We start from the raw sequence: 25,635 nt of genomic DNA, 5'->3' as shown, positions 1-25,635 counted from the left end.
CTTAATTTCAGACCACCTCCTTCGTACATCGTCGGAGCGGACAAGGGTTTTAATTTCTCTCAAATAGACGAAGCCTTCGTTTGCCAGAAGAAGAACCACTTCCAAGTGACGTGTCAGATCCTTATGCAGGGCGACCCTCACTATGTTAAGACGGCAGAGGGCTTCAAGAAGATCAATAATTTTTGTCTCCACTTCTACGGTGTTAAGGTAAGTTTTTTTTCAAGGAGGGATATTCTTTAATAATACAGCAGTGTAAAGAATAACCAGTGGACCATCGCCTTTGAAGACTCGCGAAATGCCGCTTTCTGTCATTTTCGTAGGGTTGTCACATTATTTTATTATTTTTTTATATTATGTCAGTTCCGTATTTATTTATTTGTATTACACATATGTGTAGGGTACCAGAACCAGGAATATAATGTATACACTATTTAAGTAAATATGAATGGTTTTATTAAATCGATCGTTCAAATACAAATTATCACAACTAAATAATACACTTGGTGGTAGGGCTTTGTGCAAGCCCGTCTGGGTAGGTACCACCCACTCATCAAATATTCTACCGCCAAGCAGCTGTACACAGTATTGTTGTGTTCTCGTTTGAAGGGTGAGTGAGCCAGTGTAACTACAGGCACAAGGGATATAACATCTTAGTTCCCAAGGTTGGTGGCGTATTGGTGATGTAAGGAATGGCTAATATTTCTTACAGCGCCATTGTCTATGGGCGATGGTGACCTCTTAAAATCAGGTAGCCCAAAACACTATGAGATTTTTACACCCATGAATGGTATCTCCAACACGAGTGTATGGCAGCCTAGGCTTGGCCCACACGATTGACCTGGCTGTCTATTGACCTGTAATGAAAATGTGCGTTTGCTTGTGACTTTTTAACGGCTAAACTAGTCAACATATTAGCAAGCGAAGAACCCCTCCCCCCCTCCACCCCTAGACCCAAATAGTGGCATTGTATTTGTTCTATTATGTTTGGCTGATTAATTATATTATTATTATCTGATCAAGTTAACGTTAATTTATTAAGTCAAATCAGTCAAAAATTATATTCTCATATGCTAAGCAGTTATTTTTATGACTTCGAATTGGTAGAAAAGAAGTAATTTCGTCTTTTTCCCTCTCCAGATAACCGTAGAGGTAGTAAAATCAAGGGCAAATTAGTTTTACAATTCATGTTTATGTTATCATAATCGACTTCCAGGCAGAAGATCCCAGTCAGGAAGTGAGGATCGAACAAAGCCAGTCCGATAGAACGAAGAAACCATTCCATCCTGTTCCGTGAGTATCCGAATAAATACAAATTCTCATCATCGGGTTCATGAGGCTCTAGGGTCGAATACCGTATCAGGTGAATAATACATGGACGTGTAAGTTTTACTGTCAAGACATTCTCAGATGGAGCTCAGAACATGTAAAGGCTTTCAAATCAAATCAAAATTTTATTCAAATAAACTTCACAATGAAGCGTTTTTTAACCGTCGATGTTTAATTACTACCATCGTTTCTGAAAGCGATAAGAACCGGCAAGAATCTCGCATAATTGCTTTTTTCAAATAAACAGATTAACAATGCTGTTTTTTACAATAATGACTGTCCTGTGATGGAAACCAAGCCTTTGGCCTTTTTCAAGCTTTGGGCTACCTGAGCTGTTTTCGATCACGTAATGTTAGACTATCCATATCCTCCTCAGGCTATCCAGCCTGCGGAGGCTATCTATTCAGAAGATAATCGTATCTTCTGAATAGCCGCTGATTACATACAAATTATATTTATAATTGCTAGTAGGGCTTTGCGCAGTCCAACTAAATGATTATTGCATAATACCCCGACCGTATGACTCATCTCCAACCCCCCACCTTTGACGTGTATAAATCGGCGGGCAGAAACGATTCATAATACGTAATTAAGTCTTTAACTTAAATCTTCAGCTCAGGAATGTCCCTTAATATATATATATATATTTATTTTATATTCGACGTTCTGATAAGTTATTTTCTATACTATATATTTCGTTCTACTACGACTGTAGTTAGCTTCACATAGTGTTCGAGTATATTGCTCCATCACACAGCAGGCTCAATAGCTCAGTTGGTTAGAGCGTCGTGCTAATAACGCGAAGGCCGCGGGTTCGATCCCCCCATGAGCCAAGGATTTCCTTTTTTTTATACCATTTAAGACAGCCTCAGTTAATGATCCGGTGTTTGGCTCTATCACACAGCAGGCTCATTAGCTCAGTTGGTTAGAGCGTCGTGCTAATAACGCGAAGGCCGCGGGTTCGATCCCCCCATGAGCCAAGGATTTCCTTTTTTTTATACCATTTAAGACAGCCTCAGTTAATGATCCGGTGTTTGGCTCTATCACACAACAGGCTCATTAGCTCAGTTGGTTAGAGCGTCGTGCTAATAACGCGAAGGCCGCGGGTTCGATCCCCCCATGAGCCAAGGATTTCTTTTGTTTTGATACCATTTAAGACAGTCTCAGTTAATGATCCGGTGTTTGGCTCTATCACACAACAGGCTCATTAGCTCAGTTGGTTAGAGCGTCGTGCTAATAACGCGAAGGTCGCGGGTTCGATCCCCCCATGAGCCAAGGATTTATTTTGTTTTGATACCATTTAAGACAGTCTCAGTTAATGATCCGGTGTTTGGCTCTATCACACAACAGGCTCATTAGCTCAGTTGGTTAGAGCGTCGTGCTAATAACGCGAAGGCCGCGGGTTCGATCCCCCCATGAGCCAAGGATTTCTTTTGTTTTGATACCATTTAAGACAGTCTCAGTTAATGATCCGGTGTTTGGTTCTATCACACAACAGGCTCATTAGCTCAGTTGGTTAGAGCGTCGTGCTAATAACGCGAAGGCCGCGGGTTCGATCCCCCCATGAGCCAAGGATTTCTTTTGTTTTGATACCATTTAAGACAGTCTCAGTTAATGATCCGGTGTTTGGTTCTATCACACAACAGGCTCATTAGCTCAGTTGGTTAGAGCGTCGTGCTAATAACGCGAAAGCCGCGGGTTCGATCCCCCCATGAGCCAAGGATTTCTTTTGTTTTGATACCATTTAAGACAGTCTCAGTTAATGATCCGGTGTATGGTTCTATCACACAACAGGCTCATTAGCTCAGTTGGTTAGAGCGTCGTGCTAATAACGCGAAGGCCGCGGGTTCGATCCCCCCATGAGCCAAGGATTTCTTTTGTTTTGATACCATTTAAGACAGTCTCAGTTAATGATCCGGTGTTTGGTTCTATCACACAACAGGCTCATTAGCTCAGTTGGTTAGAGCGTCGTGCTAATAACGCGAAGGCCGCGGGTTCGATCCCCCCATGAGCCAAGGATTTCTTTTGTTTTGATACCATTTAAGACAGTCTCAGTTAATGATCCGGTGTTTGGCTCTATCACACAACAGGCTCATTAGCTCAGTTGGTTAGAGCGTCGTGCTAATAACGCGAAGGCCGCGGGTTCGATCCCCCCATGAGCCAAGGATTTCTTTTGTTTTGATACCATTTAAGACAGTCTCAGTTAATGATCCGGTGTTTGGTTCTATCACACAACAGGCTCATTAGCTCAGTTGGTTAGAGCGTCGTGCTAATAACGCGAAGGCCGCGGGTTCGATCCCCCCATGAGCCAAGGATTTCTTTTGTTTTGATACCATTTAAGACAGTCTCAGTTAATGATCCGGTGTTTGGCTCTATCACACAACAGGCTCATTAGCTCAGTTGGTTAGAGCGTCGTGCTAATAACGCGAAGGCCGCGGGTTCGATCCCCCCATGAGCCAAGGATTTCTTTTGTTTTGATACCATTTAAGACAGTCTCAGTTAATGATCCGGTGTTTGGCTCTATCACACAACAGGCTCATTAGCTCAGTTGGTTAGAGCGTCGTGCTAATAACGCGAAGGCCGCGGGTTCGATCCCCCCATGAGCCAAGACCTTCTTTTGTTTTGATACCATTTAAGACCGCCTCACATAGTGATCCAGTGTTTGGCTATATCACGCAGGTGGCTCATAGAACTACTGAGTCTAGAAAGCCTAAATTTGTAACAGTTTCATTTTATTATTTAAACATCTACTAAGAAAGTGGAAATATCAACTTTAAGAAGGATAAATGGAAGAGGTAAATCTGTATGAATTTGACTTGTATGAAATCTGGGAGCGCTTCTAGTTATACTATAAACTCATTAGATTTTTTTATACTTATAAATATTTCAGTGTGGAATTACGTCGAGAAGGCGCTAAGGTGACGGTCGGTCGGCTTCACTTTGCGGAAACCACCAATAACAACATGCGGAAGAAGGGTAGGCCTAATCCAGACCAGAGGCACTTCCAGCTGGTGGTGGCTCTACGAGCGCACACCACCCACGCAGATTACATGGTAGCGGCTCATGCCAGCGACAGGATAATCGTCAGGGTACGCTTTATTTACTTCACTACTTTATTAATTTTTAATATATGGTCCGACAAATGAGTCACCTGATGGTAATGAGTTTACGATTCCCTGTTTACGATTCGATTAGTTTACGATTCTACATTGATAGTGGGCCACCAACCACGGAAACTAAGACGTTATGTCGATTGTACCTTTAGTTAGACTGTGGGTTTTAAAGTGGGTTGTACACATGCAGCCAGGAGTACACTAAATAGACGTGATCTGGTTAGTAGGATCGTGTGTAACTTTGTAATCTGTTGGTGGTTCTATTAAAATAAAATAATCGAGGACAGTATTTTACACCGCATAACCACCAACCACCACCACCAATTGTCGTAAAAGTGATGAAGTATGAGCCAGTGTAATTACAGCTATACGGGACCAATGTCAATATGTATATTTGTAAAATCACCACATACCAAAAGGAGTATCATCACATAGCAGACCTTAAATGATCTTTATTTTTATTACCCAGGCATCAAACCCCGGCCAGTTCGAGTCGGACTGCACAGAAAACTGGTGGCAGCGTGGCGTGTCAGAGAACAGCGTCCATTACAACGGTAGAGTCGGTATCAACACGGACAGACCAGACGAAGCCTGCGTTATAAATGGTTAGTAATACATGTATATACTTGAACTCCTTCAATTTCATAATCAAAACAAAACCCAGCCGATATCCTGCCTTTGTATATACCAACAATTATAGCGGGTTCCTCTGAAGAGCTGAGCAAGGACAGATAGTTTACTTGATGGTAGGGCTTTGTGAAAACCCGCCTTGATAGATATCACCCACTACTCATTCATATCATTCATTAATCATTCATCAGATATTCTACTGCCAAACCGCAATACTTAGCATTGTTTTGTTCCGTTTGAAGGTGAGTGAGCCACTGCCGATCCATCGGCTTCACACAAGCTTCCTAAAAACGATAGTATCATTATTTTGAGTGTCAGATAAAACAAGATGGCGTCTCCGACATATACTCATAATACAATTGTTACAGGTAATCTGAAAGTGATGGGCCATATTGTACATCCTTCGGACGCGAGGGCTAAGCACAATATCGAAGAGCTGGACACGGCGCAGCAGCTGAAGAACGTGCAGAGTATAAGAGTGGTCAAGTTAGTATGAGATGAATTGGGCTAACAAATGTCTGTAAGCGTTCATCATTGGCTGCTTTTTATGAGCGGGAAAATGGGCCACCTGATGGTAAGTGGTTACCACCCATAGACATTGATGCGTGAGCTAAGATGTTATGTCCCTTGTGCCTGTATTTACATTGTTTCACTCACCCTTCAAAGTGGAATACAGCAAAATTAGGTATCTCTGTTTGGCGGTAGAATATCAAATGAGTGGGTGGTACCTACCCATACCAAGATGGTACCAAGTGAATATTATTACATTGTGCCTCCCTCCCGTTAAGTAATTTTTCAAATATATCGTAGATCACCATTTTTTTGTGTGATGATGATATTTTGATCTATGATCTGATGGTGACCAAAGTCAAAGGAGACTACCGAAAGGCACCGGACAGTTAGTGTAAAAGTATCTGCCTAAATATAAGTGCTACTTCATCGGTACTTATCTTTTCATCTGATGGGACGGCAATCCGAAACGACCAGTAGTCTCAGACGCGGGAGCCACGATAACGTAGAGGACGTAAAGCTCGCGTCGGCGCAGGTTCACGTACGACCCGGCGTTCGCGCGGCACTCGGGGCTGCTGGGGCGCGACCCGCGCGCGGGCGCGGCGCCGGCCGACACGGGCGTGCTGGCGCAGGAGGTGCGGCGCGTGCTGCCCGACGCCGTGCGCGAGGCGGGCGACGTGGCGCTGCCCGACGGCGACACCATCCACAAGTTCCTCGTCGTCAACAAGGTCGGTCTACGCCTACCTGAACATAACATTCTTGCCGGTTCTTCTCGGTAGAATCTACATTCCGAACCGGTGGTAGCTTTACTTTAAATTGTTTGTTAAATTACGATTCAAAAGTGCTCGTAAAAAGCTTACTTGAATAAAGTATATTTTGATTTGATTTGATATAAGGTCACTCCTTGAACTCAACATCATATCAGTCCATATTTACGTGGAATAATAAATAGAATATTCTGTATTCGTCGACAGGACCGTATCTTTATGGAGAACCTCGGAGCTGTCAAGGAGCTGTGTAAAGTGACGGGTAACCTGGAATCCAGGATCGATCAACTGGAGAGGATCAACAGGAAGCTCTGCAAGATCAGCGTTCTTCAGAGGAGAGACAGTTCTAGGTCTAGCGTTAGTAATGGTAAGCAAACATTTGTCAGATCGTTTTGAGTACAATAATTAGCAATTGCCGTTTGAGTGAAGCTTTAGACTTCCAAGTCTCCAAAAAGTCCACAAAATTCTCCTCTAGAGGAAATTGGAGGAGAACATTGTGAACTTTTTTCGTCATGCTGCTTCTATGTATGTACATGTGACAGAATCGACACATACAGGTTTTATCACGACGTTTTTCTACCGCTGAGCACGGGATGAATTAAAAATTAAGCACAAAAAAAAAACACTGGTGTCCTGAGTCTTAAACCACAATTATCGGGTCATATACTTTCTGAAGAAATATTTTATATACCCAAGGGGAATTGGTACTAATTTACAAAATAACATACCGAACTATGTGTTAAATAAAATATTTGTTCGTAGATTCGCGTTTTTCCGGCGTATCGACATCATCGAAGTCATTCTACAGCGACGGTAACATTTCCATCGACCAGATAAGGGACATCGCCCGAAGCATCCGCAAGCACGAATGTTGCCACAAGTTGAGCCACAATTCGCCGAAATTTACACGCAAACAATGCAAAAATTGCCACGGGAGCTACTCGAAATACGGCAAATATTATAACTACAACAAAACCTGCGTCAGATATCATTCCAGTAAAGAAAAGGTTGAAGAACCAAAAGTATATCCCGCTTATATAAATACGATTGAAAGCACCCAAAAGTTGCCAGAGGAAAATTATACGAACACGTCCAAAAAGAAGGACTCTTGTCTATGGCTAAAAGACGAGGACAATTTCGGTAATGGCAACACTAATTTGGCTTTCTGCTGTCGAAGGAAGTACAGATACGGGGATACCAGTAATGAATTGATATCAAATAAGTTTCTACAAATTATTATAACTATACTAATATTCATAATGGCCGTATGGTGAGTACTGGTTGTATTTATTTATAATATGTGGTATTTAACGTAAGATTCATTTGAACGCAAATATACTTGGTGGTATGGCATATGCAAACCCATCTGGTTAGGTACCACATCATCTCTGAAATTCTTAATAAATATTATTGATAATTATTGTATTCTGGTTTGGGAAGGGATTGAAAAGTGTAACTACAGGCGCAAGGGATAAAACATCTTAGTACGCTCAGTACGTTTGTGGCGTTCGCTATGTAGGGATGAGTTGAATTTTTTTAAAGTGATATTGTCTATTAGTGATGGGGATCATTTACCATCAGATGGACCATTACACTGTCCCTCTATACAAGCACAAGGGATATACCAACTTTCTACTTATGGTTGGCGATTCATTGACATCAAAGGAATGTTTTATCAATTAACAATACATTTTTTATTGCGCCACTGTCCACTTATTTTTATTTACGTGGCGTTACTCGGAAGCTGACTCGCTACTTACTGATTAGACATTTACGAATAGCGGATAGTAATATATAACTGGATTTTCAATAAACATTGAAAATAATAAAATTATAAATGCTCGCCACAGATAACAGATAAATTAATCGTTTCTAGTACGTCATACTAGATATCGCTACGAAACATAGACAATATTATCATGAATATATGTACGTATCGAACACACGTAACGGGAAGCGTGAGCAGAAGTAACGTCCGCTCACGTACAGCGAGTGGTAGCATTAAGTCCCGACGTCAGCGCGCGCCGCGCAGCGCCCCCTGGGAGCTCCCAGGGGGCGCTGCGCGGCGCGCTGACGCCCGTGCGGTGGCAGCCTGGTGGCGATGTCGGCGCTGTACTTCCGCGAGCACCGCGAGCTGGTGGCGGCGCGCGCCCGCGCCCTCGCGCCCGCGCCGCGCCACGAGCCGCGCGCGCACAACCGCATACAGGTGCGCAATTCAAAAAACTACTCTGTCACCATCTACGGTCGGTCCGCGTCGATTGATCTTTGACGCACCAAACTTTATGACACTGAAATCCTCCTAAACGACTGGACCGTTTTTGATGTTTTATTTATCTCTATGTGATTAGATGATCATTTAGAGACGACGAGAATTTCTTTCTTTTTTTAACAAGAGACATCAAGTTCTTATTACACCCTTACTAATTCGAAAGGGACAGATTTATATTATTTAAAAAAAATAGTATTTTTATATATTATTAAGTCCGCCTTTTGTTTCATCTACTCTGTGGCGGTCAATGTAGTCATTAAATAAATAAATAAACTATTAAACATTTGAATTTTCACGACTAAATAAATATATATTAATATATAGTCAGTTTTTCTTACAAATTCGCGTTACGTTAAGGTTAATATTAATTTATTTCACAGAACCTGAAATCACAGCACACGGTCGCTAAGAAGACTAAAGGTACTCACCTTTTTTTTTAATTGATTGATTCACATAAATCATAAACAATAACCCAAATACGTAATAAAGTACACACTGTATACGTAATTAATGTACATATATAATTCAACTAATAAATACTAGATGGCGTTATGTCAAATTGTAAATAATTCTAAATCGCGATGGCAAGATTCGCTTATTGTTTGCATATAGCATTTAGGAATTTTTCCAATAAACATGGTTACCAGTGGCACGTAATAGTTTTATTAGTAAAACGTTAGTGTTGTGGAGCATCCTTAGGATCGACTGAGCTAGTTGTTCACACACACACATTAACACAATGTAATACTACATTGAATATTATCATCTCAATGAAGAAGTATTTAATTATTTTTGTGTACCCTTAACATTGTACTTAAAAGCTGGCATTACTGGTGTCGAATATCCAAAACAAAGACAATTCTTCGTACGTCTTTTTTCTGGCTTCCGTCATTTGCAAATATAGTCTACTCCAAGAGAGGGGTGTCATACCTCTCGCTCACACACGAAAACGTTCCGTTCCCTACATAACATTGTAGTGCTTAAGATACAAAATATGAAACTCAATTGTACATTAATCTACAAAATCTACATTATTCCTGAGCGCTATATTACATATACACTAATGTTATATTACATGTATAACATACGTATAGTTTTATATCAAAAACGAGTGTTCATTTAAACAATGTTATATTTCTTTCTATGGATATTACTAAGAAAATAAATTAATTATCCCATTAAAACATTTATATAAAACTCTACAGTATTTTTTTGTCAACAGAGAAAGGTCCTTATAAAACGAGTCCAGACTACACGACATCGACTCCCGACCCCCACTTCGCGGCGACAACTCTGCACGCATCGAGAAATTACGTGAAAAATGTCCTAAGTAAGTTAATATGCTATTATTACTTTCGCCACAATGGGCTCTTTGCCCATTTGTTTTGCTTTTAAGAGTGTTTTTATTTATTTTTAAAATATTTTTTTTCAAGGTCAAATTATTAAAAGCGTGTTAATAGATAAAAGTAAAGGTCTTCAAATGACCCCGTGTAGTCACGGACAAAGGTTTTTTTTCTATTTGAAGAGAAGATTTGACGTATACCACCACGCTGCTCCAATTCGCGCTTGTTGAGAAAATAAAACATAAATGGTCGCCATATTAAATTATGCCATTTCATTTCAGACATGGAGCAAACATCCCAATCTCCCCAATTGGATACGCCAGTAATTCTGACTCGAATCGCTGACGTCATCGGTAGCGGGTGCACGTTCACCGTGAACTCAGATAACGAACTGGACGCTGAATGTCAGGTGAGATGATTTTCCCTTTCGAAATAAACCAACCATTAGTTTAAAAAAGATGCACATCTTTTGTAGAAGCTTTGATTATTTTACTTATATAAAAATAGTGATTAAATGTTATGAAACTTTTAATACCTGTTTTTTTTTAAACTTGTGCCTTGTTGTTGATGTTATGTACCGACATTGTTTTTATTACGTCTTTTCATGCTTAGCAGCAAAGCAGCTTAACACACACACTTGAATTAGAAATCAAGAACACAAAATCAGCAACCTAGAAGTTAATACTATTATTATATATAATAATTCATAAAGTATGACTGGCAACATTAATATATTTTTATTGTATAGGTATGCTTAAGAGCAATTGAGCCATCTAATGGTAAGTGGTCACCACCGCCCATAGACAATGGCGGTGTAAGAAATATTAACCATTCCTCACATTGCCAATGCGTCACCAACCTTGGCTTTACACTGGCTCTCTCATCCTTCAAACTGAAACACAACAGCACTGAGTAATGCCGTATATATCTTATTATAACTTCGTGTTGATTTATTTATATTTAATAATATTTTAATATTATTTTCACGCTGCATTTAAAAAAAAAGGATATTAAAAGGATTTCCAAATGGATATTGTATTTTCTGGTGAGGGTTATTTCTTTTATTGTATATTTATCAAACAAAATTCTGAACATCATGATTTTAAGAAGTATAAAACATAACATGAGTTCTTACGTCAGCACTTTATAAAGAGATCTCTTAAGATCCGGCTCGAAGGACCATTGATTATTTTATATAATCTTTACAAGTCAGCTATGGTTTTTAAAAATATTAATTACAAATGCAAAGTATGAACCTAAAAATTAATTTCGTTTCAGTCTTCCTGTGGCCTCGACCCTCCTCAGACATACGAAAACCAGGAACCCTTAGAACGTTCTAAAACAGATAAAGAGTTAAACGAGACATACCCGAGAACCCTAGAGACATTACCCAAAGATAAACTACCCCTGACCCCAGTGATACCAGAGAAGAACAATTCAAAAATACAAAAAACCGAAAACGATTCTCTCAAAAACGCAATCCATGAGGATATAATGGCCGAATCGAATTACTTGGAGCAGAATAAAGTGAACGGATCGGAGAATGGAAGATTGAGGAGGGATGTGCGGGGCAAGTTGACGAGAGATATAAGGGAGACCAATGAGGCACTGTTGAGGAGCAGCTCCGAGGAGATGATCATAGAGCAATCGGAAGAGATAAGTATGCCAGGTGATTTGATATGATTTATACTTTTGTATCTCAGAATGGGGGGTTGGATGTCGAACTACACTGTATAACTTTGTATAGTAGTTACATTTTTTTGAATGGTGTTCTGTGGTAGTTTTTGTATTATTGTTTGTTGGTTATTGTATGTTAAAGTGGTATGTTTAGGTTACAAAAGAGTTAAGACAAATGTTTTTAATTTGAGTCGATGAGGTTTTTTTTTATTAGTCTTTGATCACGTGACGTCATTTACTAATGTCAGTGTGTGTATTTTGGTGTTTTCTACAAATTTATTTGCCAATCGATAAGTTACAAAGGCATCAAGAAGTCCATAGACAGAATATATATTTTTAAAGTTTCTTCAGTAATGTAAAAGGGGAATAATATAATGTGTATGAGGGTCTTCCTGCTTGGCCTGAACCGAGCTGGGTACGGGCATCGAGGCTTCCCTCTCAACCCGGGCATGTCCTCACGCGGTCCTGACGCGGGAGCAGCAGCTACCGCGTCCTATGGACCTGTGAATATTATAAGAAGTGCGCAGTGACCGGTGTGCGTGTGGCCGCCAGAGTGCGACACGGTGTCGGTGGGCGTGGCGAGCGCGGCGCAGGCCAACGCGAGCGTGTTCGCGGCGCGCGCGTGCTCGCGGGGCGCGCACAACTACTCGTACGCCGTGCCGCTGTCGCGCTGCCTGCGCGCCGAGCGCCTCGACCTCACCTTCAGGTGACCCCACTCGCCTCGACCGCTTCATTCGTGAACGAGCTACGCTCTGTGCGAGCCCACCTATCAGATGTTCTACCGAGAGCAGCGACACTTGGAATTGTTGTGTTTCGGTTTGAAAGATGAGTCAGACCCTGTAACAAGGCACGAGGGACATAGCATCTTAGTTTCTGAGGTTAGTGGCGCATTGGCATAAGAAATTGTTAAAATTTCTTACAGTGCCATTGTCTATGGGCGCTTGTGACTACTTACCGCCAGGTGGCCCACTTTCTCGTCTGTCTGCCTATATTAATAAATACAGTCGTAAATTTCCCACTGCTGGGCGTTGTTTCCTTCTAAGGAGATGGTTCGGTTATGCTTCGATTTTGGTGGATATATTTAACTAACACGTGCAATTTATAAATATTGATCTCATGAAAGAAAACAACGTGTAGGATAAAAATCTGCCACGTGCGTATCTAGCAATCCGCCTTCGGGTGGTTTGATAAAAAATATTTTATCCCTCCTCGAAATGAGAGGACGATGGATGCCTCTCGTCTAGCACGCCACAGACTATAAAATTGCATAAAAATTTGCAGATCGTCAAAACTAAAGGAAATGCGTCTGTGCGACCTCCACTGCAAGTACGACACGGTCAAGAATTGTCAGCTGAACCGCGAGATTGCGAAGCCGATACCGACGGGCGAGTTTTGGACGTCGAAAATGACATTGGAGTGCAACATGGACAGACACCTGAAGATTAGAGCGGCGTTCGTGCCTCTAAAGGTACGTATTTGATTTGATATTAGACCAATGTGTGACCTGCTGAGAAGACGTAATTACATTAGATATGATAATTATATCTTAAGTGATTCCTACTATTATGGTCATTTTCTATTCCCTCTTTTTATATTCTGGATAGGTAGGCAATCCTGCACGATATGAAATCAAAGTGTAGGGTGTTTGGGATGTGTGATGATGTGATGTTTTGGAATGTCAATTAGATGCTGATACCTACCCAAAAGTCCAAATAACTTTTGGCTAGGTATATATATGTAGGTTCAAGAAATGTATAGGGTTTTAAAACAAATGCTATAGGAAATTTTATATGTTACGTATTGCCTATTCCAAGCGAAGTAGGAAAAAAGATAAACAAACCTTAGATTAACGTATTTCATAACTATTCGCTAATAACTCAGCTATATTGCTCAATACTAAGAGTTTATGATTAATATATATGCGCAGGCGTTTCATTGAATGGCTAATAGACGTAGTTGCCTGCGCCATGTATATTATTAGTGGGTTCAGATGATAGTATACCTTGAATTACGATCGTCTTTAGCTATTTCCTTGTAATATGAGAAATTGTTGACAATAGTAAGGCTGAGTAAGTGTGATGCATCTGTATTGAATAAATGTATATGAATTAATATGATTTTTTATTTTTTTCAACAGGATTTGTGCTATTTAAGCCCAGACAGCAAGACGCCCTTCCTAGAATTCAACATGCACGTCTATAGAGATTGTCGTAACTAATTTTTTATATGTCTCAGTCATTGACTTGATATCAACATCACAAATTATATTTTTTTATTATTATTTTATTTTTTTAAACTTTAAAACATTCCTAGAAGTGCAATTATATATCCGTCCGGATTAATTCTAATATATATATATATATTTATTTTTTATATATGCGTTCAACATTCCTAGAGCTTTAAAATTAATGGAATTTAGTATGACGTGTAATTTTATTCTGGTAACCCTGACGAGGAACTTAATAAGATATACATCATGTTATATGTCATATATATGCCAATAACATATAAAAGATGTGTACTATTTAATCTTTGACAGGCAATAGTTTTAAAAATATAGAAACAATTTGAATTCTGTATACTTTAGACAAAGGTGTACAATTCTGGACGCTGTCAAATAAATGACGTCATTAAAGTGTGACACAAGACCTACCTTAGGATCAGTAGTCGTCTCTTTCTAGAAAGTATTTTTATGTTTAAGGATTGCGCTTAGTCCTTGGCGGAAACAAACTTTTGTTTAAGCGATAATTGAAATGGAAATAATAATTTCCGCCTATGTTAGTATCTATAACATTTTAACTGTCAAAATTGTCTCTGGTTTTTAAATTTTTTTAACATGTTCATATGAAATTTTGTGTCATATGTACCAAGCATGGATTTTAATTTAGAATAGTGCGAGGGAGATAAAACGATAGCTCGACTAGTAGTTATTTATTGGTCGCACTATAGACTTTATTGTAGCAGTAGTTTTGTCTCTTTCTAGTGATAAGTCAAACTATGTGTACGTCTACAGTTAGCGTGACTTTTCGATCTACAGATAAAAAAGTTTCCTTTTATCTATAATTAACTGTGAATATATAAACATAGTAAACATAATATACAAGCATTAACATATGTTAAAATAATTTATTTTATTTCACAATTAACCGAAAAAAAAATTGTGGTAATTTTTTGGGTCTACAAATTTAGTATGAAGTTCGTAATCCCTGTTCTTGTCTTTCGGTTATAGTAATAGAAAAAAAAATCTATCTGTCAAAAGATATATATTTTTTTTATTTAATTGTACCTGTAATAATATAATGCAGATAATATAGATTATTATTGAGTTAATTAATAAGTTATGTTGGTGTTTAAAGTCGGTGGTAGCTATTTTTTTATTATTATTATTATTAATTTCTCGCCTGTATTTTTTATATTGTATTGTACAGATATTCATTTATATTTCGAATGTATTATTTTTATTTGATTAAGTTAGTTTTGTATTTAGTTGTTAAGTGAATACTCAAAAACGTTCTGACGATTTGTCTTCTCACACAGTAATTTAATTCGAACGATGCAGATGGTAGGTTTTTTTTAATATACATATATATATATGTGTATATTACTTTGCAAACATTTGCGTGTATTAATTTCTTCTCAGTGTTGGAATTATATTTAAAATAGTTAATTCGTTTAATTGATATAGCAGTTTAATTATAAATTAATATTGATTTTAATACTTATAGTATCGAATTTCAGAGATATATATATATCTGATATGTAACATTCCAAGCCAGTACTTAATTATGTTAAGTTTTTCTATGTATACGCACAATTTATTTCTTTAATATTTTATTGTTCTTAAAGAATAGTTTTCAAAAGCTAGAATCTTCATAGTTTTTTTTTTAATATTAATAATTACTGTTAATAGTGCTTATTCTTTTTGGTTGTAATTTGAATCATTTAAAAAATATTTTTTTATATCTTTCGGACCGTTTTTTTTAATGTTTTTCTCACCCTCGATTTGAAACTTTTTTAATTTTCGAATTATTTTTGCATTAACTCATTCGTTTCGTACATTCATCAAAACCACAGATGCAGTTAAATGTAAACGAAAATAAATTTGTTAATATTATATACGTGCGATTAAATTTATCGCCAAAAAGAATAAATAACGATGAATCTCAATATACATAATTAATTTTTAAAATATTAAAATTAAACGAATAGAATTATTTATAGTGAATTTAGATTCGTGTGCAGTTCACTGTAGTATTTTTGAAACTCACATTATTATATGAAAATTTAGGGAACATTATTACATATAAGTATAGTTTTAAGATTAGAATTAATGTATCTTGCCATATTCCTGGTTTATCTTTAGTTAAGTTTTTTTATATATATATATACGTTTTATATAATTTATGTCTTTCATATATAAAATAGGTCCTGTGTTGCCAGTGGTATGTAATATATATAATTTTTCGAAATGACAACTATGATATACAAAAACTATTTATTAGTAATTGTATTTTCATGCATGAAAATATTTAATAATGATAATTCTAAAAGTGTAGAATGTTTTTTTTAATGAGTATTAATCCGTTTTTTTCAATTTGTGCAGCTATTGGAATTGATTTGTAATTAAAACAAAGATTCATAAAAAAACGAACGTATTTAACAAAAATATCATCAAAGTCTTAAATTGGGCAAACGGCGAGTCCAGACTTTCCCCCAGTTATCATACATATATAAAGATCAATATAATATATTCTGTATAATTAAAAAAAACACACACGTACAACGTATGTATTGATTGTGTACACACTTAGAAGTAAAATAAATAGAAACGAAGACTTTTCTTTAATGACATTTGAGGTGTCGTAGGACATCCGGTTAGATCGAAGTTGGTTTCCTTATATATTGAGTATACTATTTAATATGATATAAAACCATACGCGATAGAAAGAGATAGAGAGAAAAAAAAGAGGGAGAGGTCTCCTGGAGGGGGCATAACGCCTTACGTGACGATTTCTATCAGTTCACTCTGCTGGAAGCCCACTTAAAACAACTTTGTTCCAAAAAAATATTTATATTAATTCAACAAAGTATGGTATATGTGCCACGCGCACATGTAGAGAGCGTTGGAAAGGGGGCATGACGTCACGGGATACGAGTCGACTTTACCCCTAAGACGCGCCAATTTATACACGATACAAATTATAAATAAAAATAATAAAACACTCACGAAAGATTTGCAAGAGAAATAACATCTCAGTTTCCAAGGTTGATGGCGTATTGGTGATGTAAGGAATGGTTAATATTTCTTACAGTACCATTGTCTATGGTGACCATTTTCTTTCAATTGGCCCATTTGCCAGTCCACCTACTTATAACATAAAAATAGTTACAATATGCAAATATTAGACAAATATATTCAACAATTTTTAATATTTCAAACCAGACCAGCTTCACACCATTAAAATATACTATAAAAAATCAATAGTTTTGCTTATATTGTCTAGATATTTAATTTACAGTTATTTTTCAACGTTTCTTACGATATGTCCCTTTCTTTTGTATACAAATACATAGAGACAAAATATTTATGATATATTTTTCTTATTATATTGTTTCTGCGTGGCTGCTCGTCTATGACGCCATATTTAATGTATATTATTTTTTAATTCGTCATAAAATATAAATTAGTAATTTATATTAAGACGTAATTTTTATTAGTTTAAGGTAAACGACAAAACATTGTTTAAGAAAATAAAAATATTACTTGTAGAAATAAAATTGTGTTGTTTTTTTTTTTACCAAATTTGTATTATATTTGTTTGTAAAGATGAATTGTTTGTTATTTTAATCGGGCGAACTTCAGGTAAGTGGTCACCACCGCCCATAGACAGTGGCGCTATAAGAACTTGAAAGTGAATTGCTGTTTGTCGGTACAATATGTTATGAGTAGGTACTTAACCAGACGGTTTTGCATAAAGCCCTATCTAATAAATTAGCCACTAATTAGTCAAAAACATTTGTAACTAATTTATTTATTTATAGGATGACGTGTAAATGGTGACGGTCAGTGGTCACACCACCTGATAGTATGTTATCACCCTTGCTCATAGTGTCATTTGAAGAATTTTCAACCATTAGACTTTTAACACTAGACTTACCCTTCTAACCAGAACTCTTTAAACTCAGAAAATAATGTATATAGTCGTTATATTGACCTGGTAAACCCACCTTAGTTTTAAGGGTTGTAAAAAAGTACACGTATATTTTATCAATGGTAACAATATATTTGCCTTGACAAATAATTGTGATAGCAATTCAGCAATAAGTATTTTAAACTACAACATATATCAAATGAGATTTAAATTGAGGTGCTATCATTGATATAAATCCCAAATAACCTAAGAAAACTATACCCTATTCAAGTTAGTTAATTTGAATTACGCATTCCATCGTTCCATCGACTGTTATATATGTTATATTTGCTGTTTCTCATCACTGGTCCGTCTGTCAAAAAGATCAAGCTAACTTGTACAGGGTATAATAAACAAATAAACAATAAACAAACTAAACTAAATGAAACAATTGCTTTTTGAAAGATTCGGGACTGTCCAGTGGATATAATGTTCTCAATCAAAGATCAAAAGTTCAAATTCGAGCGAATATCACTGAATTTCACATTTAAATATATGATATTTGCTCTTTCTTGACGCTCGACAAAAACGAGTCCTTTAGTTTAAGACATTAATTAAATTCTAATAGATAAAAAATAATCTAAATAAAAAAAAATAATCATTTAAATAAAAAAAAGAACGAAAATAAATTTTATTTCTTTTTTTAAATAACACATTCCACCCAATATTTACATTTTAATTGGATTAACTTGTAAAAAATGGCTTAAAATAAAATATTATGATTCAATAACGCACCCAGTGCAAAGTCATATTTGCGGTTGGTAGCACTGTATTTAGTACGCCAATTACAAGCGTTTCACCTCTATACCTATAGAATAGACAGTTAAGTGTTGACAGTTGGCAGTTCTCAACGCGCGGTGAACACGCAGAGTTGTATGCTGTTAAGTTTATTATTGTGTCGTGATTTCTAAATAACACTGCAAGATCATTTTATTGACATAACTGTAATCTGTAAGTAGCTTATATATTATTAGTAGTTTATAAGATTTAATATTTGAACGTGAATATATTTTGTAGTGATCGTAAATTGAGCTGTGAATAACTTCGAAAAGTTTAAAAAGTGTTACGTACAGCGTATTATAATAAATATAATTGTTAGTATTGATAATATTTATATTACTAAAGTTTTGCCTCATGGGTCATCCGCATTATATTTAGAGGCCGGTTCATACAATTTGTGGAACCTATCTTTATCAGCAATTCTATTTAATTTTAAAATATCAAAGCCATTTGCTATTTCCTTGCTGCCTCCGCCTTCAAGATACACTCCTATTGGCAATATATTAAAAAACGAGTAACTAGGTTTTTGGTCTTTTAGCTTCTCGGTAAAATCTACATTCCGAATCAGTGGTAAGTTTAAATATAATTTAATCATGTCAAAAATATGATTTAAAAAATAATCAATTAAGTGCGTTTAGATTTTGAGTTTTGTTTTTTTTTTTTGAGTATTTTTTTCATATTTTTCTTTAATATTCTTTGCCTTCACTAATACAAGTAATACTTTGGTTAAAAGTTAGGTTACAATGGTTACTGTTTAATTGATTTGAAACTTTTTTAATTTTCGAATTATTTTTGCATTAACTCATTCGTTTCGTACATTCATCAAAACCACAGATGCAGTTTTAAATGTAAACGAAAATAAATTTGTTAATATTATATACGTGCGATTAAATTTATCGCCAAAAAGAATAAATAACGATGAATCTCAATATACATAATTAATTTTTAAAATATTAAAATTAAACGAATAGAATTATTTATAGTGAATTTAGATTCGTGTGCAGTTCACTGTAGTATTTTTGAAACTCACATTATTATATGAAAATTTAGGGAACATTATTACATATAAGTATAGTTTTAAGGTTAGCATTAATGTATCTTGCCATATTCCTGGTTTATCTTTAGTTAATATTTTTTTATATATATATATATACATATACGTTTTATATAATTTATGTCTTTCATATTTAAAATAGCTCCTGTGTTGCCAGTGGTATGTAATATATATAATTTTTCGAAATGACAACTATGATATACAAAAACTATTTATTAATAATTGTATTTTCATGCATGAAAATATTTAATAATGATAATTCTAAAAGTGTAGAATGTTTTTTTTAATGAGTATTAATCCGTTTTTGTCAATAATTTGTGCAGCTATTGGAATTGATTTGTAATTAAAACAAAGATTCATAAAAAAACGAACGTATTTAACAAAAATATCATCCAAGTCTTAAATTGGGCAAACGGCGAGTCCAGACTTTCCCCCAGTTATCATACATATATAAAGATCAATATAATATATTCTGTATAATTAAATAAAAAACACACGTACAACGTATGTATTGATTGTGTACACACTTAGAAGTAAAATAAATAGAAACGAAGACTTTTCTTTAATGACATTTGAGGTGTCGTAGGACATCCGGTTAGATCGAAGTTGGTTTCCTTATATATTGAGTATACTATGTAATATGATATAAAACCATACGCGATAGAAAGAGATAGAGAGAAAGAAAAAGAGGGAGAGGTCTCCTGGAGGGGGCATAACGCCTTACGTGACGATTTCTATCAGTTCACTCTGCTGGAAGCCCACTTAAAACAACTTTGTTCCAAAAAAATATTTATATTAATTCAACAAAGTATGGTATATGTGCCACGCGCACATGTAGAGAGCGTTGGAAAGGGGGCATGACGTCACGGGATACGAGTCGACTTTACCCCTAAGACGCGCCAATTTATACACGATACAAATTATTATTGTTATTATTTAATTAACTTGTAAAAAATGGCTTAAAATAAAATATTATGATTCAATAACGCACCCAGTGCAAAGTCATATTTGCGGTTGGTAGCACTGTATTTAGTACGCCAATTACAAGCGTTTCACCTCTATACCTATAGAATAGACAGTTAAGTGTTGACAGTTGGCAGTTCTCAACGCGCGGTGAACACGCAGAGTTGTATGCTGTTAAGTTTATTATTGTGTCGTGATTTCTAAATAACACTGCAAGATCATTTTATTGACATAACTGTAATCTGTAAGTAGCTTATATATTATTAGTAGTTTATAAGATTTAATATTTGAACGTGAATATATTTTGTAGTGATCGTAAATTGAGCTGTGAATAACTTCGAAAAGTTTAAAAAGTGTTACGTACAGCGTATTATAATAAATATAATTGTTAGTATTGATAATATTTATATTACTAAAGTTTTGCCTCATGGGTCATCCGCATTATATTTAGAGGCCGGTTCATACAATTTGTGGAACCTATCTTTATCAGCAATTCTATTTAATTTTAAAATATCAAAGCCATTTGCTATTTCCTTGCTGCCTCCGCCTTCAAGATACACTCCTATTGGCAATATATTAAAAAACGAGTAACTAGGTTTTTGGTCTTTTAGCTTCTCGGTAAAATCTACATTCCGAATCAGTGGTAAGTTTAAATATAATTTAATCATGTCAAAAATATGATTTAAAAAATAATCAATTAAGTGCGTTTAGATTTTGAGTTTTGTTTTTTTTTTTTGAGTATTTTTTTCATATTTTTCTTTAATATTCTTTGCCTTCACTAATACAAGTAATACTTTGGTTAAAAGTTAGGTTACAATGGTTACTGTTTAATTAATTCTCACTTACGTCGATAGAACTAATCTATAAGAGAATCTTGCCGGTATTCTAAACTATAGTAAATACTAACTTAATAACTACAATGTCAAATAGTAAGATCGTAAAGCGTCATAAATTTATATATTATGCGACATCGACTTTAAAAATTATAACATTTAACATATATAAGATTTTCCAATATTTCACGAGCGAGTTAGTTACCCTAAGAAGTTTGCGCGTGTAAAAATAAATGACTGTTTATTTGAGCAATTTTAACTGCGTCATTTTTGTTAGCGTGTGTCGCTTGTCTAACCTAAGTTACCGCTGGCAAACTCCGCTTTTGGTTTATAGAAAATTTAATAAGCGCGGCGACTCGTGACTAATGTGAGACTTTACAATTGAGATCACAGGTACCTAAACTTTTATGCAGTTTTTATGTAAGAATCCTTTAATTTTATTTAATAAAAATTACAATCGTGATATTTAATGTTTTTTTATACAAAGAAACTTAGTAGCTATGCAGGTTTTATACATAAAAAATCTTCACCTTGAATCACTCTGCTTATTGATGGGAACCGCGTTGAAATCCGTTGCGGAGACGTATATAAAGGGCGGGAAGCGACTTCCTTTTTTAAATACTTTGTAGATATTATACCGAACAGATCTCTGCGAGACACTTTTTTTATTATTCTAGAATTTTTAAGGGGCCTTTATAGGGAGTATTTATGTAATATTAATTTATTTTTAAATTAAGTTTATATTTTAGGTTTTCTCTCAAACTTTGGTTACGGACACATACTTCACGATTGGGAGTGTTACTTTTCCGCATTAGAAAATAGTAATAAATAATTATAATTAATTATTGAACCATACAAATTAAACTAAACCTGTTTATATTCTTAAAGTATTAGTAACAGTCTGCAAGTGTGACCGCTGGGTAAAGCCTCTTAAGGAGAAGGTTGGAGTTTATTCCAACAAAGTGACTCCAATGCAGTCTTGGTATACTTGCGACACAGGAAGGTATCTTCACGATGTTTCTTTCGTCACCAAACACAAGAACACAAAAGCTAAATTTACAACACTAGCCGAACCAGCGGCTTTACCCGCCTAAATTTGTAAAACCTATATCACACAAACCGTCTCTGCGATTATACCCCATTGACTGTTGAATTATAAAAAGTTGTCTATATCTTTCCTCGGAGGTTTTATTAAATCGCATGGAAAACGAAAAATGGTTTGTCTATCTTCATTCATTATTCAATTGGAGTATACAATAAGAAACATTATAATAATATAAGGGACATAAACACAAGGCATATTATTCAGCACTTGTTGACTTCCAGGCTGGATATATGACTACTGTATTACTAATAAGTTTCTTGCCGGTTCTTCTCAGTAGAGTCTACATTCCGAAACCGTGGTAGGTTTACGTTTACGTTAGGTTTACATGAATAAAGTATATTTTGATTTTGAATTCTTGAAGATTAAAGATATCTTCGCTTAAAATACATTCCAACGCCTGTTCCACCTCGGTTCTGAATAAATTCTAGGTCCACGATAAATCATTAAAGGCGTGCATTAGTACGAGTGACGCTTGTAAGAACAAGATGTCTTAGTGTGTGTGACAGTACAATACGGGTAACGACAGCAAAAAAATACAAATTAGATTATTATTTTTTATTTATTTTATAGATACCGACGGAGACGACCATCTGATGGTAAGTGGTCACCACAGCCCATAGACGACGCCGCTGGAAGAAAATTTTAGAATTTCTAACAGCGCCAAAGCGCCAGCAATTTTAGGAACTGAGATGTTATGTCCCTTGGGCCTAGTTACACTGGCTCACTAGTGAGGATTACAGAAAAACTGAACATTGCTGATCTTGGTGGTAGAATGTTAAATGAATCAAAGTGTTGAAGTATTAACAAAAAGACGCGTAATTTCGCACTGACCAAAACGTTACTACTTTCTAATTTGTATTCGCTTTAGTTGCTCCTCTTGAATGTTCCACGCGCTCCCATACTTTTTTTTTTATAATCTAAGTTTTATACAATGATTATTACTGATTCGATCAACATGAATGTGAATATATATAATTACATGGCAATTTAGAAACAAACGCATAAATATATCATTAGAGTACCGAGTTTCCAAGCGATATAATAATCTGAATTTATCGTACGACGAACACTTGACTTTTTTTATAATTTATTTTTAATGATTAATTATTTATTATTGAAGTCTGAGTTTGCTTTAATTACTCGATTAAATATTATTTCCAAATCAAGTATCTTTTTACTCACGAAACCATTGTCAAGTTAATAAACAAATCTACTTAGTGGTACCACTTATCAGATATTCTACCGCCAAACAGCAATACTTATTGTTATTGGGTTCCGGTTTGAAGGTTGAGTGAGGCAGATTAATTACAGAACATAACTTAGCTCCCAAGGTTGGTGGCGCATTGATGTAAGGAATGGTTTATATTTCTTACAGCGCCAATGTCCATGATGGTGTCCACGTACCATCAGCTGTTTTATTTGCTCGTCCTATTATATAACAAGGGAGGGTTAATATTTCTTACAGTATTATTACCACCAGTCACCTATTTACCAATAGCCAGTCTACCAAAAACACGCAACAAAAAAAAAGGAGAGTTGTCTTGGAAGATCCGGTTATAATAAAGTTTCTTTCGTTTTATTTTATTTTTTTTTTACTTTTTAACTTGTGGCTGGCTTTTTTATTACAGATATTTAGTTTTGTATGTATTGTTGCTATCATTTTTGGTTCTATTTTTTTTTCTTTCTCAGTCTCTTTAATGTCATATGTGAGAGCTGTTATTGGCCTAATAGTTATTAAGTATTTGTTATTTTTGTTTATCAACGGCTGTATGTTCTCCAATTAAATAAATAAATATATTACGTAGTATATAACAGACGTAATATACTACATAAACAACGTTTGAAAATATATATGAAGGCAGTCGGCTATTGGCAGGAGCGCCGTTATCATCTTTGTTATTTAATATTGGACTTATTTCACTCATCACGAGGGCGCGGGAATGTTGTAATTAATTCCGGAAATAAAAGTTGGTATCGTTAAATTATAATGTTTTTCACGCGTTCGTACATTAGCAGCCTGTAAATTTCTCACTGCTGCTGCGGCTAAGGCCTCCTCTCCCTTTGGGGGGAAGGTTTGGAGCATATTCCACCACGCTGCTCCAATGTCTATAATTGTAATCCCAGTTAATTATTCGATTTAACAATTGAAAATTATTGTACGAAATTTATTGTTCTAACAGTGGTTAGTGGTTCGATTTCGGGTCCAAACCTAGGCAAGCAATGAATTTTCATGTCCTTAATTTTCATTTATAATTCATCTCGTATGGGCGGTGAAGGAAAACATCGTGAGGATACCGGCATCTGTCTAATTTCAACTAAATTCTGACACGTGTGTATCCACCGACACGCATTCGAGTAGCGTGGGAGATCTTAGCCCAGCAGTGGGAAATTTACAGGCTGTCACTGTAAACGTGTAAGTAAAATAATGAGTCTAAACACTGTTATATAAAACCGTATTTAAAAGAAAGAGACAGATGTAAAAAGAGAGAGAAGGAAGGTTTTCCTTACGTCACGATTCCTGCCAGTTCACTCAACTGTGAGCCGAGTACAGCATTCTCATCTTACCTCCATGTAACACCTCAACATCCCAATGTGATCCATATTTGTAATCCGATGCAACTTTCGAACGAAATGAACGCTAAAATTAACCAACTTTCACTTTAAAATATCTTTTCGACGCAGTGTCTTGCATTTTGCACACTGCAAGCGAATCTTTGCATTAAATTTGCTTCCATTATGAAATATATTCGTAGCAAATTCGAGTAAACTTCACAATTAAGCGTTTTCGAAGCGTTTCCGCTTGCGACTTTGCCTGCGTCATATTTTTAAGGCGGTAGATACCGTGTGCCTTTTCTGTGACTTTAAGCACGTATGCATAGTTAGATAATCGGTTCTGTGGTTAAAACGTGGACGCGTAACAAATAGACGAACTGCCTTTCACATTTGTAACCTCCTAGTTGTGGTCCGCGGTTTCGCTCGCCTTATAGAAGTTAGTAGTCAGGTGTTAGGCGTATAAAAACCTTCCTATATCCTTCCTTGGAGTTCAAGATTCCTGAATAGCAAATTTCATAAAA

General features: G+C 35.9%; 2 protein-coding genes and 13 non-coding genes across 15 annotated transcripts in view; all 15 read left to right on the top strand.

Moving 5' to 3' along the window:
- The window catches only part of LOC125075022, a 58,825-nt gene extending 43,559 nt beyond the window's left edge, over positions 1–15,266 (top strand). The window contains exons 5-20 of the mRNA XM_047686568.1: positions 12–207; positions 1,214–1,290; positions 4,217–4,415; positions 4,909–5,044; positions 5,438–5,555; positions 6,115–6,307; positions 6,554–6,713; positions 7,109–7,616; positions 8,438–8,552; positions 8,996–9,035; positions 9,838–9,945; positions 10,240–10,367; positions 11,237–11,627; positions 12,188–12,341; positions 12,917–13,103; positions 13,773–15,266. Coding sequence (XP_047542524.1) covers positions 12–207; positions 1,214–1,290; positions 4,217–4,415; positions 4,909–5,044; positions 5,438–5,555; positions 6,115–6,307; positions 6,554–6,713; positions 7,109–7,616; positions 8,438–8,552; positions 8,996–9,035; positions 9,838–9,945; positions 10,240–10,367; positions 11,237–11,627; positions 12,188–12,341; positions 12,917–13,103; positions 13,773–13,853 — 2,791 coding nt within the window. The 3' untranslated portion in view covers positions 13,854–15,266. The remainder of the gene's footprint in view (positions 1–11; positions 208–1,213; positions 1,291–4,216; positions 4,416–4,908; positions 5,045–5,437; positions 5,556–6,114; positions 6,308–6,553; positions 6,714–7,108; positions 7,617–8,437; positions 8,553–8,995; positions 9,036–9,837; positions 9,946–10,239; positions 10,368–11,236; positions 11,628–12,187; positions 12,342–12,916; positions 13,104–13,772) is intronic.
- Trnai-aau lies at positions 2,086–2,159 on the top strand. Its single transcript has one exon. It is a non-coding gene; the product is annotated as a tRNA-Ile (tRNA).
- Trnai-aau lies at positions 2,233–2,306 on the top strand. Its single transcript has one exon. It is a non-coding gene; the product is annotated as a tRNA-Ile (tRNA).
- On the top strand, positions 2,380–2,453 carry Trnai-aau. The gene has a single exon. It is a non-coding gene; the product is annotated as a tRNA-Ile (tRNA).
- Positions 2,528–2,601, top strand: Trnai-aau. The gene has a single exon. It is a non-coding gene; the product is annotated as a tRNA-Ile (tRNA).
- On the top strand, positions 2,676–2,749 carry Trnai-aau. Its single transcript has one exon. It is a non-coding gene; the product is annotated as a tRNA-Ile (tRNA).
- On the top strand, positions 2,824–2,897 carry Trnai-aau. The gene has a single exon. It is a non-coding gene; the product is annotated as a tRNA-Ile (tRNA).
- Positions 2,972–3,045, top strand: Trnai-aau. The gene has a single exon. It is a non-coding gene; the product is annotated as a tRNA-Ile (tRNA).
- Positions 3,120–3,193, top strand: Trnai-aau. Its single transcript has one exon. It is a non-coding gene; the product is annotated as a tRNA-Ile (tRNA).
- Trnai-aau lies at positions 3,268–3,341 on the top strand. Its single transcript has one exon. It is a non-coding gene; the product is annotated as a tRNA-Ile (tRNA).
- Trnai-aau lies at positions 3,416–3,489 on the top strand. Its single transcript has one exon. It is a non-coding gene; the product is annotated as a tRNA-Ile (tRNA).
- On the top strand, positions 3,564–3,637 carry Trnai-aau. Its single transcript has one exon. It is a non-coding gene; the product is annotated as a tRNA-Ile (tRNA).
- Trnai-aau lies at positions 3,712–3,785 on the top strand. Its single transcript has one exon. It is a non-coding gene; the product is annotated as a tRNA-Ile (tRNA).
- Trnai-aau lies at positions 3,860–3,933 on the top strand. The gene has a single exon. It is a non-coding gene; the product is annotated as a tRNA-Ile (tRNA).
- A 5,494-nt stretch (positions 15,267–20,760) lies between the features above and the next one.
- Positions 20,761–25,635, top strand: part of LOC125074935 (putative fatty acyl-CoA reductase CG8306) — a 39,083-nt gene continuing 34,208 nt past the window's right edge. Inside the window, exon 1 of the mRNA XM_047686420.1 lies at positions 20,761–20,867. The gene's annotated coding sequence lies outside the window, so the exon portion shown is untranslated. The remainder of the gene's footprint in view (positions 20,868–25,635) is intronic.

Source organism: Vanessa atalanta, chromosome 29 (genome assembly GCF_905147765.1).
Source record: "Vanessa atalanta chromosome 29, ilVanAtal1.2, whole genome shotgun sequence".
NCBI lineage: Eukaryota > Metazoa > Arthropoda > Insecta > Lepidoptera > Nymphalidae > Vanessa > Vanessa atalanta.
This window is presented reverse-complemented; position numbering and strand designations above follow the sequence as displayed.